The sequence below is a fragment of the Canis lupus genome, chromosome 23, assembly GCF_011100685.1.
Source record: "Canis lupus familiaris isolate Mischka breed German Shepherd chromosome 23, alternate assembly UU_Cfam_GSD_1.0, whole genome shotgun sequence".
Lineage (NCBI taxonomy): Eukaryota > Metazoa > Chordata > Mammalia > Carnivora > Canidae > Canis > Canis lupus.
The window spans coordinates 1326539-1341990 of NC_049244.1; the positions used below are offsets into that span (position 1 = coordinate 1326539).

The window sequence follows — 15452 nt, forward strand, 5'->3', positions numbered from 1 at the left end:
CAAGGGCCTTAACTTACAATTATTTTAATATCTACTCAATATTCAATATCCAATACCAATTTCACACATCTATTCAGCCTGTGAAATGGAGCTTGTTGGAAATGAAGATTTCTGGATGATGGAAGTACCTATACTGAGAGGCTCCTCATCCACAGTGTAAAATGTGCAGTTACACTGGAAGTCACTGGGGGAAAGGCTGTGTTAAAGGGTCTGAGTGGCTGGCCATTTGTGAGGGTGGGTGATTTTTTGTTTTTTTGTTTTTTTTTTGTTTTTTTTAATGAAAACGAGTTTGGTGTGTTAAGAAGTAAAAGGTCAAGATCCTATGCGGGTGGGGGTGTATGGCTGACATGAAGGTTTCAGAAGGCAGGAGGAGCCAGGGTGGGTTGGGGGCCAAGGACAGTGGTCTCCATGTGAGGCCGCAGGAAGGCATGCTTGGTAACATTTGAGGAGCGACAGCAGTGTGGTGTGCAGGGCCCCATTTGAAGGCCAAGTTGCAGGGTATATGCAGAGGGGAGAAGGCCTGTGATAGCCATCACAGAGGGGCACGTGTGATTGACAGGACATGACAGTAAGGGGGATGGTAAAAATATCCAAAGAAACCAGAAGGGCAACATCAAAGAGTTCAAGTGTTTCAGTTTACATCTCAGGCTGAAGCATAAAATGTGTTTTAAAGAAGTCACTAAAAGTGGGGTGCCTGGGGCTCAATCGGTTGAGCTTCCAACTCTTGACTCTGGATTTCAGGGTGAGGCATGATCTCAGGGTCTTGAGACTGAGCCCTGCATCAGGTTTCTTGCTGGGTGTGGAGCCTGTAAGATTTTCTCTCCCCCTCTCTCCCTCGCCCCTCCCCACTGCTTGCTCACACACATGCTTGCTCATTCTCTATATTAAAAAAAAGTCACTAAAGTACAAAATATAAGCAGCACAAAAATTTTTAGAGCTACAAAGTTCAAAAAAGACGTAATCAGATGCATTTTCATTTTGTTTTTTAGAATTATAGTTTTCATAGTTACCTTAAAAATCATTCTTTTAATATAGGGTCTCTCAGATAAGAAATCCAACATAGAAAACCCAGGGTTGGAGCGAATGGTTGCCATGCCGACCCAGTACCCTCCAGAGCTGCTGGGTCTGATGTTGTCTGGAAATCCAGGCAGGTTCTCCACGAACAGATCAGCCCCTCCCTTCATCAGGCCTGACACGTAGAATCTGAAAAATTCACCCAAGCAAGTGGTGAGCAGTGGCCCCCCAACTTAAGGAAAAATTTTAGTCAAGCATCAAAATGGTCTTGATTTCCAATTGATTTACAACTGTAAATGTGTCCACCCTGAAGGAAGGCACAGGATGCTGAAAGAGGCCCTCACCAGCCTGGGGCACAGCTAGAAGCAGTAGCAGGGAGACAGTCCACCCCATAGGGAAAGGGACCAGGATGTGTGGTCAGCATTAAATCAAGACTCTCCCAGGCTACAACTTTCAAGCAGGCTGAGATGGGAGAGAAAGAAAAGCCATCCCTGAATTTTACTGCCTCCATTACCACACAAAGAAGGTGCCCTGCCCCATTTCCAATCAAGTAGCTCAACATCTCCTAGCCCAAACCTGGCCGGGCCAGGGCAAGCAAGCTCTGGCACACTCCAACAGCTCGGCAGGTTGCCGCACGCACCTTCTTATCCTCGCCATTGTCGTCTCAGCCACCAGGACAAAGTCCTCTTCAGGAGAAAGCTGCACTCCATTAGGGAACCGCAACTGGTCCAGTAAAACCTTCACTTCCTTGGTCTCCATGTCATACTCTAGCAGACTGTGGGGTGCCAACAGCAAACACTCAGGTGGGAGAGTCCAGGACCCCTGCCAAGTTGGAGCCTCACTCCCCTCTGAGCCACAGGCAGTGTGCCTATGAAGGGGATCCTCACAACCCAGTGACAAGGCCTCTGGTGGTCCTCTGCCCAGACCTGACTCCAGGCTGCCCCCTGGAGGCCTCTCCCATGCAGAGCAGACCTTAAGCATCTGCCCCCCACTTCTCCCGGCCCCAGTCCGTTTCCTCGCTGAGATGGGAGCTGGTTTAGCACCAGGGAGGGCCCCCATGGCTCCAGCCTCAAAGATGTCCCCCTTGGGAGAGATGCCCTGAAACCGAGGCCAGCCTGGGAGGTGTCACCCAGAGTGCCTAGACCACATGCTCAGATGCACTGGCCTGTTTTAATTTCATTTTTTCAAAGAGAAAGTGAGAGCATCTTGCTCTGTTGTGTTGCATCCATCACCTCTTTCCAGAAGTCATGAAAGTCCTACCTTAAAAGCTGCAATATCATGCTCAGAAATACTCCAATGACTCCCACAAATAAGCTGTGCCGAAGTCACCCTGCCTGATGATCTCACTGAGTAGAAGATCTAAAATGAACACTCACCGCCCATCATCCGTTCCCTCCATAACCAGAAGCAGATAATCTCGTCTCTGCCATTTGCTGCTAGAATCCGTAAAATAAATCTTCTTCCCATCCTGAGTGATTGTAAGATCATTCACAAAGGACATTTTCCTCCCCTCAATGGGTATCTCAGAGGAGACGAGCAGTTTCACTTCACCTGAAGTAGGAAAAAAGGAAAGGGAGGAGACAGGGAGTGTGGGAGGAGCAAAGAAGAAAAGAAAGAATGAAATAATGGAAGAAAGAAGGAAAGGAGGGAGGAAAAGACCCGTTTTCATTCTAAGAACCTATATGTCAATAATTTTAAAGTCTCAATCAGCCTACCTGATTTAAAAGGAAAAACTAAAATGAGCTTCTTCCCCATGTCATATGCCAGTAGATTTATTCCCTCTCCCAGTAACAAAGTGTCTTTCTTTCTTTCAGCTGTTAAGTGATGAATGTTTTTACATTGACTTCATTAAGGGCAGAATCCTTCCTATAAAGATGAGGCCCTCTTTCTTTTATTGAGACCAACTGATTTTCAAAAATCTATTAAAACTCTTAGGTGAAAGGCAACTAACTATTTTTTGGTTTGCTTGAGGGAAATACAAATTGTTCCATTTACCTGGTTTTAAATACAGAAATAGTGACAGCTTTTAAAAATAGAAGAATAAGGGATCCCTGGGTGGCACAACAGTTTAGCGCCTGCCTTTGGCCCAGGGCACGATCCTGGAGACCCAGGATCGAATCCCACGTCGGGCTCCCGGTGCATGGAGCCTGCTTCTCCCTCTGCCTGTGTCTCTGCCTCTCTCTCTCTCTCTGTGTGACTATCATAAATAAATAAAAAATTTTTTAAAAAAAGGAGAATAACCATGTATGGAGTGCTGCGCTATCTCTATATACAATCTCATTTATACCCTCACATAATCCCACAAGGCAGGCACTACCATTAGCCCTGTTTCATGGATAAGTAACCTGTGCACAGAGAGGTTAAAGCACCTGCAGGGTCACACAGCCAACAAATGACAGAGCGGTGCCACCCAGAGCCCCAGGCACCCCCCAAGATAACAAGTTCTCCTGCTGAAGCATGTACAGAGAGAAAACTAGGAGGACATGGACAAAGAACAAAGGAAAAGACAGACACAGAAAAGAAACAGGAAGGGATCCCTGGGTGGCGCAGCGGTTTGGCGCCTGCCTTTGGCCCAGGGCGTGATCCTGGAGACCCAGGATCGAATCCCACGTCGGGCTCCCGGTGCATGGAGCCTGCTTCTCCCTCTGCCTGTGTCTCTGCCTCTCTCTCTGTGACTATCATAAATAAATTTAAAAAAAAAAAAAAAAAAAAAGAAAAGAAACAGGAAGACAAGACAGAGAGAGACACCGAAAAATAAAGACACGAAGAGGAGTTCTAACCAAACATTTTGAGGAATAGACCCTGTGGCTAAAAAAACAGGAAATTAGGATATTGACCAAATGCAGTCATGAATTCCATGGCCGCTGATATGTGCAGACAACACTTCCAGTACTATTCAATGGATTAACAAATATTAGAGAGTCTCCAGTAGTCTGAACAAATTCCATTGGATCCACTTATGCACTTATCGTTTAAAACATCTGAAATCATCACAGAAGAAAATAAGGCATTGTTACATACGTTTCCAAGGATTTACTTCAAATAGTCCCTTATATGCATCAGCCACAAATAGGGTTCCATTGGGTCCCGCCCGGATACCCAGGAGCCTCCCACAAGCAGGCTCATCATCTCGGGTTTCTAGGGAAACAAATGGGTAGGAATCAGTGGCTGGTCCCAGATTCTACCTATGCCTCCAAGTATTTCATCCATCCCTTCCCAAATACACATAGTGCTATTCAAAACAAAAAAGCCCATGGCATTAGACACAGACCCACCCCCTAGTATTCCAGCCCCCTCAGAACTCATGACAACTGCCTGATGGATCCAGAGGGACCACCTGAGAATATGGATCTGAACATATGAACGACAGCTGGTACCCAAGAATCGCATTCCCAAGACTTGAACAGTTAACTCGGGGACTTCATCAGGAGCCAGGGCCCAACTCTAGATAGAATTCCCCCAGGGCCTCAAGAAATGGTGAGTTTATTTTATTATTTTTTTTTAATTTTTATGTTTTAGAAATGGTGAGTTTAATCCCAATAGTCTGATCTGAACACTGTGCTCATTTAGGGTCTTAGCAGTTTTCCCTCCACCTGGCTTCAAGGGAGAACTACTATTTTATTCCTCAAATTACTATCTATACCCTTTTAAACCTGTGGCAATACAAATTTATTATAGGTGTGTTTACTGCAGGGCTCTATATGCAAGGGTGCTTATGTAAGCTGCAGGGTACTTTCTGTGGGGCACTTACTGCAGGGTTGCTTACTGCAGGGTGTTCAGTCCAGGGTGCTTTCTACAGAGGTGCTTACTGCAGAGTGCTTTCTATGGGGTGTTCACTGCAGAGTGATCTAGTGCAGAGTGCTCTAGTGTAGGGTGCTTACTGCAGAGGTGCTCAGTGTAGCATGCTTAACTGCAGGGTGCTTTCTACAGAGGTGCTTTCTATGGGGTGCTTACTACAGAGTGCTCTAGTGTAGGGTGCTTTCTGCAAGGTGCTGACTGCAGAGTGCTCAATGAAGGGTGCTTTCTGCAGGGGCACTTACTGCAGAGGTGCTTACTACGGAATCCTTACTGCAGGACATTTACAGGATCGGTAAACTCCCAAAATAGAGTTGAAAAGGCAGCTTGAAAAAACGAATATAGAGTATGATTCCACCACAAAACCACAGTACTCATGAACAAAAAGAGATCTGAAAAGCTATGCACTAAAATGAAGACTCTGAGGTGACTTTTAACTTTCTTCTTTGTACAGTGAAAATGCATCAGGAACAATGTTTCCGCATGCAAGTAATAACATAGCCAACTAACCAACTACTCTTCCATAGCAGCACTCTCACAATAGCTATTAATCTTCAAAGTTACCTCAAGTGTGTACACAGGCCACTACGGAATGGAGGGGAGGAGGGGGTCCATAAAGTAACCAGCAGGTGTGGGCCACTGCCTGGCTGGCAAATTGCACCTGCACAGTCACAATCAGGTACCATGAGGTCCAGGGACCACATGGCAAATGAAGAGCTGGTGGTAATGCCCAGGTCAGACTCTATCTGCTAGGTGGTCAGGAGCTCTATTTCTCCAAGGGTGAACCTGACTTCTAGCTCCGCACAGCCATTCAGCACCTTTCTCAGTGATGGCAGACATACGGGGGAGGGTTGGCAGTCACTGACTTACTGCATGGGCCTGAACCAAACCGGGCGATGGTCTCTACTTCACCATTTTCAAGTTTTACAAGCCGGCCATCTGCTGTACCAGTAAACATCACATCTGTTTTAAAAAATAAAAAGGAATAAGAGAGTTACTAGATTTGCCTAAGAACTGTGATCATACTGCCTTCTATAGCAGAGGTGGCTTGTTTGTATTTTTCGTCTCTAAAAGAAAACGGCAGCTCTGAAGATGAAGGAAAAGTGATGCCTGAGTCCTTAAAGCACACAGTGATAAAGCCATGGGGGCCTGGGGCACTGGCATGTGGATTTGAACCTGACACTCGAGCAAGGGTACAGAGATGCCAGTCTGAAGAAAACTGTGAGGATTTTCCACTCTCAAAAGAGCATGGACTCTCAGGCTGACACTCAGCACTCAGGGAAATGTGTTCATGTCTGCCTCAGGCTGATGTCTGCTGCTGATGCTGATTATATCCAACTAAAGGGGAAGAACTGCTAAGAAGTCCCTTGGGATAAAACTAAAGCACAGTAAGTGCTCAGTTTATCAATACATATACTAGAACTGGAACAATATAGATATTAGCATGTCCCTGCATAAAGATGACATGCAAATTCATGGAACAGTCCATTGTTTTTGAATGTATATGGGCAAATTCTATGGCAACTAGTAAAACAATTTTTTAGAAAAAAGTATAATTGATATGCTAAGCAAGAAGGCAAAATGGGATGATAAAATGGTCAATTAACACTATAAAAGTTAGGGCAGCCTGGGTGGTTCAGTGGTTTAGCGCCGCCTTCAGCCCAGGGCGTGATCCTGGAGACCCGGGATCGAGTCCCATGTTGGGCTCCCTGCATGGAGCCTGCTTCTCCCTCTGCCTGTGTCTCTGCCTCTCTTTCTCTCTCTCTGTGTCTCTCATGAATAAATAAATAAAACCTTTAAAAAAAAACTATAAAAGTTAGCTATACTTGTGAATACAGCATCATGTCTAAACTTGTCAAGTCACTAAGTTGTACACCTGACACAATGTAACACTCTGTGTCAACTATACTAAACAACTATAAAAGGCAGAATGTGAAGACAAAAGTAGGAACAAAAAACAAAGGAATAGAAAATGGTAATAATTATGGTAAATGTTAATCCAACTGTATCAATTATCACTTTAAACATCAGTGGTCTAGGGACACCTGGGTGGCTCAGCAGTTGAGCGTCTGCCTTTGGCCCGGGGCATGATCCTGGAGTCCCAGGATCAGGCTCCCTGCATGAAGCCTGCTTCTCTCTCTGCCTATGTCTCTGCCTCTCTCTCTCTCTGTCTCTCCCATGAATAAAAAATAAAAGATTTTTTTTTTTAAAAATCTATAAACATCAATAACCAATTAAAAAATAGAGACCCTCAGAGTAAATCAAAAAACAAGATCCAATTAATATCATACAGAGGAAACCCACTTTAAATATAAGGACACACTTAGATTAAAAATAAAGATAGAGTAAAATATGCCATGCCAATACTAATCAAAGGAAAGGGAGTAGCTGTATTAATCTTAGATCCAACTTCAGAGAAAAGAACATTATCAGAGATAAAGAAGAACATGACACACAATAAAGGGTCAATCTTCCTAAAAGATATAATAAGCTTTAACATGTATGTGCCTGATAACCAATCATCAAAATCCATGAAGCAACATTGATAGAAATGCAAGAAGCAACAGATAAATACACTATGAGAGTTGAAGATTTCAGCATCTCTCAATCAGAAATGGACAAGTTCTATAGACATAAAATCAGTATGTACGTAGTTGAACGCAACAGCATCATTGAACTAGATACAATTGACCTCTATCTCCTACTCATCCAAATACAGCAGAATACACATTTTTCTTAAGCTCACATGCAACATTCAGCAAGACAGACCACAATCTGAGCCATAAAACACAACCTTAACAAATTTAATAGAATAGATATCATACATTGCTCTCAGAATATAACAGAATTAAAATACAAATTAATACAGAAAGATGGCTGGAAGCTAAAATACTTGAAGATTAAACAACACACTTCTAAATAATTCACAGTTCAAAGAAGAAATCTCAAGATACATTGCAGAACATTTTGAACTAAATGAAAATAAAAATACAACTTAGCCAAACCTATAGGATGCAGTGAAAGCAGTGCTTAGGGAGAAATTTATGCAGCATTGAATGCATATATTAGGAAATAAGTAAGACCTAAAATCGATCACCTAAGTATCCATCTTAGGAAACCAGGAAAAGAAAAATAAACCCAAGATAAGCAGAAGAAAGAAATAATAAATAAAAACTAGAGCAGATATCAATGAAATTGAAAACAGGAAATTAAAAGAGAAAAATCAACAAAACCAAAAGGTGGTTCTTTGAAAAAAATCAATAAATGATCATCTTTTTGCTAGGCTAAGTTAAAAGGAGAAAAGATACAAATTACTAACAACAGAAATGAAAAAGGGAACATACTTACAGACCCTGTGGACATAAAAGTATAATAAAGGAATATCATAAATAGTTCTATGCTCACAAATTTGGTAACCTAGATGAAATAAACCAGTATTTTGAAAAACACAATCAACCAAAACTCAAACAGGAAGAAACAGACTATTTGACCAGGCCTGTATCTATTGAAGAAATGAGTCAGTAACTAATAACCTTCCAAAAGAGAAAGCACAAGGCTTTCACCAATGAATTCTACCAAACAATTAAGGAAAAAATGACACCAATTCTCTACAATCTCTTCCAGAAAATAAATGGGAATACTTCCTAACTCATTCTATGAAACCAACATTATCCTAATGCCAAAACCAGACAGTCATTACAAAACACTACAGACCATAAATGGGTGTTGAATTTTGTCAAATGATTTTCTGCAGCTGTAGATATGATCATGTGACTTTTCTTTAACCTGTTGATATTATGGATTTTAAGTGATTTTCAAATGCTGAACTAGCCTTGCATGTCTGGGATAAATCCCACTTGACTGAGGTATACGATTCTTTTCATATATTGTTAGATTTGATTTGCTAATATTTTGGTGAGGATTTTACATTTTTTATTAAGATTTTATTTATTTATTTGAGAGAGAACATGAGCATGAGCAGCAAGGAGGGGCAGAGGGAGAGGGAGAGGCAAACTCCCTGCTGAGCAGGGAGCCGAATGTGGGGCTCAATTCCAGACCTGGGATCATGACCTGAGCCAAGGCAGACACTGAACAAACTGAGCCATCCAGGTGTTCCAGATTTTTGGATTTGCATTTATGAGATATCTTGGTCTGTAGTTTTTCAGCAAATTAGAAATAGAAGGGCACTTCCTCAACTTGACAAAGAACATCTACAAAATACCTACAGCTAACATCATAATTATTGTTGACAAACTTGGAAGCTTTCCCACTAAGATGAGGAGCAAAAGCAAGGATGTCCTTCCTCACCACTCCTTTATAATATTACGCTAGAAGTCCTGGCTAATGCAATAAGAGAAGGAAGAAATAAATCTGTCTTTGTTCACAGATAATGACTGTTTATGTAGAAAATCACAAAAAGTCTACAACAAACAACAACAAAACTAGAACTAATAAGTGATTATTATAGCAAAGTTTCAGGACACAAGGATAATATGCAAAAGTCAATTTTTTCCTATATACCAGCAACAAACAAGTAGAATTTAAAATTAAAAACAGAATAGGGCAGCTTGGGGGGCTCAGCAGTTTAGCACCACCTTCAGCCCAGGGTGTGACCCTGGAGACCTGGGATCAAGTCCCACATCAGGCTCCCTGCGAGGAGCCTGCTTCTCCCTCTGCCTGTGTCTCTGCCTCTCTTTCTCTCTGTGTCTCTCATGAATAAATAAAATATTTTTAAAAAATAAAATAAAATAAAAAATAAAAACAGAATAGCATTTACATCAGCACCCAAAAGAATAAAATATTTAGGTCTAAATACAGCAAAATATGTATAAGATCTGTATGAGGAAAACTATAAAACTCTGATGAAAGAAATCAAAAAACTAAAATGGAAAGATATTCCATTTCACGGATAGGATGATTTAATATTATGAAAAGGTTAGTTCTTCCCAACTTGATTTATAGATTCAAATCAATCCCAATCAAGGTCCAGTAAATTATTTTGTATACATCCTAAAACTGATTCTAATGTGTTTATATGGAGAAGCAAAAGATCCAGAATGGCCAACACAATACTAAAGAAGAACAAAGTCAGAGGACTGACAGTACCTGACCTCTGGACTTAATATTATGCTACAGTAACCAAGACATTGTGGTAATGGCAAAAGAATTAGAATAGTTCAATGTAACAGAATAGAGTCCAGAAATAGACCTACATAAATATAGTCAGCTGATCTCTCAGAATACAATCTTACACAATATATTGCAATACAATGGAGCCATTTTCCACAAATAGTGTTGAAACAACTGAACATCACATGCAAAAAGATGAATCTGGACACAGACATTACACCCTTCACAACAGTTAACTCAAAATAGATCAGAGACCTGAATGTAAAACATGAAAGTATAAAACTCCTAAAGGATAACATAGGAGAAAATTTAGGTGACTTTGGGTATGGTGATGACTTTTTAGATACAACAGTAAAGGTATAATTGATGAAGAAGTAATTGTTAATTTCATTAAAACAAACAAAAAAAAAAAACTGCTCTGTGAAAGACACTCTCAAGAGAATTAGAAAACAAGCCACAGACTGGAAGAAAATATTTGCAAAATATATAAACAAAATAATACAAAGAACTCTTAAAATAAACAATAAGAAAAGGAAACCAATTTTTAAAATGGTCAAAAGCCTTAGATACCTCACCACAAAAGATATGCAAACGGAAATTAAGCATATGAAAAAGATGCTCAGGGGCAGCCCCGGTGGCACAGCGGTTTAGCGCCGCCTGCAGCCTGGGGTGTGATCCTGGAGACCCAGGATCCAGTCCCACGTTGGGCTTCCTGCACGGAGCCTGCTTCTTCCTCTGCCTGTGTCTCTGCTTCTCTCTTCGCTCTCTCTGAATGAATAAATAAATAAATCTTAAAAAAAAAAAGAAGAAGAGAAAAGAAAAGAAAAGAAAAGAAAAGAAAAGAAAAGAAAAGAAAGAAAAAAGAAAAGAAAAGAAAAGAAAAGGAAAAGAAAAGAAAAGGAAAAGAAAAGAAAAGAAAAGAAAAGAAAAGAAAAGAAAGAAAAGAAAAGAAAAGAAAAGAAAAGAAAAGAAAAGAAAAGAAAAGAAAAGAAAAGAAAAGAAAAAGATGCTCAACATCCCATGTCCATTAGGGAACTGCAAACTGAAACAATGAAATATCACTATACACCTATTAGAATGGCCAAAAAAATCTAAAACACAGACAATACCAAATGCTGATGAAGATGTAGAGCAACAGGAACTCTGATTCACTGCTGGTCAGAATATAAAATGGTGCAGACATTTTGGAAGACAGTTAGACAGTTTCTTACAAAACTAAACATAGTTTTACAATCCAGCAATTGTGTTCCTTGGTATCTACCCAAATGAGGTGAAAACATAAATCCACAGAGAAACCTGCATGTGGATGTTTATAGCAGCCTTACCCATAATTGCCACAATTTGGAAGTAAACCAAGATGTCCTTCAGTAGGAGAATGGATAAATTGGTACATCCACACATGGAGTATTACTCAGCAATAAAAAAGGAATGAGCTATGAAAGCCAGAAAAAGACATGGAGGAACCTTAAATTCATATTACTAAGTGAAGGAAGCCAATCTGAAAAGGCTTCCTACATGCTACATGATTCCAATTATATGACATTCTGGAAAAGGCAAAACTATGGAGACAATAACAAGATCAGTAGTGGCAGAGGTTGCAGGATGGATAAGGTTAAACATGTGGAGCACACAGGATTTTTTAGGATTTTTAGGGCAGTGAAACTACTCTATATGATATTATAACAGCGGATACGTATCATTTGTACGTTTGTCCAAACCTATAGAATATACAACACCAAAAGTGAACCCTAAGGTAACCTATGGACTCCAGATCATAACAACATGTCACTGTAGGTTCATCAATTATAACACATGTTCCACTCTGGTGCAGGGTGTTGATAATGGAAGAGGCTGTATATAGTACTCAGAGGAAGTCTTGAGAGAATAAATGATAAATCTCTGTACCTTTCCCTCAATTTTGCTATGAATCTACAATGCTCTAAGAAATAAAATTTATGGCGTACCTAGGTGGCTCCGTTAGTTAAGCGTCTGCCTTCAGCTCAGGTCATGATCTCAGGGTCCTAGGATCAAGCCCCAAGTTGGGCTCCCTGCTCAGTTGGGAGGGGAGCCTACTTCTTCCTTCCCCTGTGCTTCTCTCCCTGCTTGTGCTCTTTCTCTCTCTCTCTCAATAAATAAATAAAATCTTTAAAAAAAAATTGTTAAAGAAATTAAAGCATGTTAATTGGTGATTACTTTCTCCTCATACCCTCCTGAGGCTCCAATGTCAGCAACATGCCAGCCATCCTCCAGGACAACTTCCAAGTGAAGTTGAAAGCAGCAGCCCCCTGGGGCTTCCCTATGGTTCTATGCAGGGGGGCATAAGAGGCCCCCACTGTGCCTAATCAGAAATGTCACAGAGAGAAATAACCAGTTCCTTTAAGGGAAAAAAGGCAAGCCGTGACGCCATGGAGCAATGAGGTGTCAGCCCAAGGGGAAAGGGAAAGGACAAGGAAAACATTCTCTTTGATAGATAACAAAAAATATTACTGTAACTCCTTGAAGTTCTAATTTTAAATACCAGTATTTGTTCTTTACCAAAAGAACAAAATTTGCAAAATTTATTAATAAATGTCAAAGTCAGGGCACCTGTGGCTCAGGCGGTTAAGCGTCTGTCTTCAGCTCAGGTCAAGATCCCAGGGTCCTGGGACTGAGCCCCATGTCAGGCTCCCTGCACAGCGGGATCCTGCTCCTCCTCTCCCTCTGCCACTCACCTTGCTTATGCTCTTTTGCTCTCTCTCCTGCCCTCTCTCAAATAAATAAACAAGTCTTAAAAAAATAAAATAAATAAAATAAAGTAAAATAAAATAAAATAAAATAATAAAATAAAATAAAATAAAATAAAATAATAAAATAAACATCAATGTCTTTTGAAGTGAAACTTGAAGTTCTATCATGAAGTGCCTATCCCTCTTACAGTAATTTGACTCTGCCAGCCCAACAAACCAACTGCCAAAGAATGCACCAGATTTGGTTCCATATCCAACAGGAGGGGAAAGAGAAGTGGTCTGTGCCACTGGGGGACCACCTGCCCTGCCCAAAGTGAAAGAGCACACTGGACACAAAGTCCACCACCACTTCACAGAAGCACACCATACTCCAGGATGAGGGTGGCCTGCCACAGTAAGCTGCTCAGAAATCCTCACACCATTTTCAGTCCTGCAACTTCTCATTAACTATGTCTTTTGATCCCTGAGGTTCATCTTCATTCTAATAGGCAGAAAATGCCTATTGGCTAGAGACTTAAGAATTAGAATCAGACCCATGTCTAATTCTCAGATTTGGGCAAGTCTGAAGCAGACAGTTAAGTTACCCTTAAACTTATCCAACAAAGTCAGCTTCAAACAAAACGACAGTGGAAATACTGAGAATCATTTGTATTCTTTTCAAAAATGGAAGCTACACAAAGACAAACTGAAAGACAATATCTTATCAAGTAATACCTGCCTTTCATAAATGATCTAAACAACATGTTTTTCCTTTTTCCTTTCAATTTAATGGGTCCAACACTTTGAGCAGAATCAAGTGCTTCACAGACAAGAACTCAAAACCACCCAGTACTGAAATAACCTATAACTCAGAAAGCTGAGGGTTGTCTGCTCGATAAGCACGGCGCATCTGCAGCTGAGGACATCCAGGGCCCCCCACCCAAGAGCAGGGTACATCACGGCTGCTCCAGCGGAGTTCCCCCTCAGGGAGCCTTGAAGTTCCAAGGGTTTACTTACCCCCAATATTTGCTATGGACTCTGGTCCAATAAGTTGATTTTCAAATAGCCTTTCCGCCTGTTGTAACTTCGTATTTGGTTGGAGAACACCAAGCAAGAGAGGGGGTTCTTTGAAGCTGTAAAATAATGCAATTATAGGGATTTGTCTATAAGAAATACATAAAGAGGGAATCCCTGGGTGGCTCAGTGGTTTAGCGCCCACCTTGGGCCCAGGGCATGATCCTGGAGACCCAGGATCGAGTCCCACATTGGGCTCCCTGCGTGGAGCCTGCTTCTCCCTCTGCCTGTGTCTCTGCCTCTCTCTCTCTCTCTCTCTCTGTCTTTCATGAATAAATAAATAAAATATTAAAAAAAAAGAAATACACGAAGAAAGTGTTTACTGAGGACCTTCATGCATAACTCCCCATTCTTTGACAAAGAGGGCATGTTGCAATAACATCTTCAGTTGCCAGAAACATGAAGGTTAAAGAAAAAAAACCATTCTAGGATATCAGAAAAGGTCATAGTATAAAAACAATCAAAATATGATTAAGACTAAGACAAAAACTTTGGTAATCACCTAAGAGCATGTGGGGCCTCCACTTACCATGCTCCAGTCACAGCCCAATGCTCCAAGACAGGTTTTTTTTTTTTTTTTTTTAATTTTTATTTATTTATGATAGTCACACAGAGAGAGAGAGAGAGAGAGGCAGAGACACAGGCAGAGGGAGAAGCAGGCTCCATGCACCGGGAGCCCGACGTGGGATTCGATCCCGGGTCTCCAGGATCGCGCCCTGGGTCAAAGGCAGGCGCCAAACCGCTGCGCCACCCAGTGATCCCTCCAAGACAGGTTAAACCTCCTCTCACTCTCTGATTCACATGCCCTGGCATTTATTGTCCCAGTGTCTGTCCAGTCACTAAAATCTAACTGAGACAAAGGAGAGTGGTGTTGATATTTCATAGCTGACAGCCTTGCTTCCTGCTTCACAGAGAAGACAGGAGAAATGAAGGAGTCCATCCTGGGGCTGGCACCACCAGCCCATCATCCAGTACAGGTGTGGCTCTGCCTCCCACCCTGTCTCTCTTAGGGCCCAGCCTGACTTCTCTCTGAAGCCAGCTTCCACTGGGCCCTGGACCCTTGTCCTGACAACAGACTCAGCTCAGAGATCATCCTTCTCTGCTGGTCCTTCCCATCTACACCTGCTTCTCCCAACCCATCAAATCCTCCTGGTCACACCTTCAGAAGACAGACATGGTTAAAACCCTTCTCCCCATGTCCTCTGCTGGTCCAGGCCACCATCTTCCCACACCCACTCCCTCCCTTGTTTTCTACAGTGTATCCTCAACTCAGCACCATGCACCTTGCGAAATACAATCAGATCACAGCATTTGCCTCTCACAGCCCTGCAATGGCCCCATCTCCGCCAGAGCCTATGACCTTGCAGGGATGCCCCTTCCCCTGCAGTCTGGCCAGTCACCTCTCTCTGCTCCTCTCCCCCTGTTCACTCTGCCCTTCACAGGCCCCTCCCTGTTGGTTCTTGACCTAAGAGGCACCTCTCACCTTAAATCCTTGGCACCAGCTCCTCTGTGCTCTGCCTTCACCTTCTCAGGGAGGCCTCCTCTGACCACACAATGTAATACTCCAGACATCCCCCAAAAGCCCAACTCGCTACCCTACTCTGTTTTTTCTGTAGCACTTGCCAGTTTCTCATTTCTCTATTACCTATATTGTCTGTCCATCCCCACTAGAACACATGGCCCATGGGATCAGGAATTTGTTTGTGTTTTTCAATGTTGTATCTCAAGCACCTG

At 41.9% G+C, this 15452-nt stretch overlaps 1 protein-coding gene and 1 non-coding gene across 2 annotated transcripts in view; one reads left to right on the forward strand and one right to left on the reverse strand.

Annotated features, from left to right (window-relative positions):
• Positions 1–15452, reverse strand: part of APMAP (adipocyte plasma membrane associated protein) — a 35062-nt gene that overhangs the window by 6158 nt on the left and 13452 nt on the right. The window contains exons 3-8 of the mRNA XM_038570217.1: positions 13662–13777; positions 5680–5772; positions 4036–4152; positions 2391–2565; positions 1655–1789; positions 1011–1203 (exon numbers count right to left, since the gene is read on the reverse strand). Coding sequence (XP_038426145.1) covers positions 1011–1203; positions 1655–1789; positions 2391–2565; positions 4036–4152; positions 5680–5772; positions 13662–13777 — 829 coding nt within the window. The remainder of the gene's footprint in view (positions 1–1010; positions 1204–1654; positions 1790–2390; positions 2566–4035; positions 4153–5679; positions 5773–13661; positions 13778–15452) is intronic.
• On the forward strand, positions 6202–6304 carry LOC119865505. Its single transcript, XR_005377329.1, has one exon. It is a non-coding gene; the product is annotated as a U6 spliceosomal RNA (small nuclear RNA).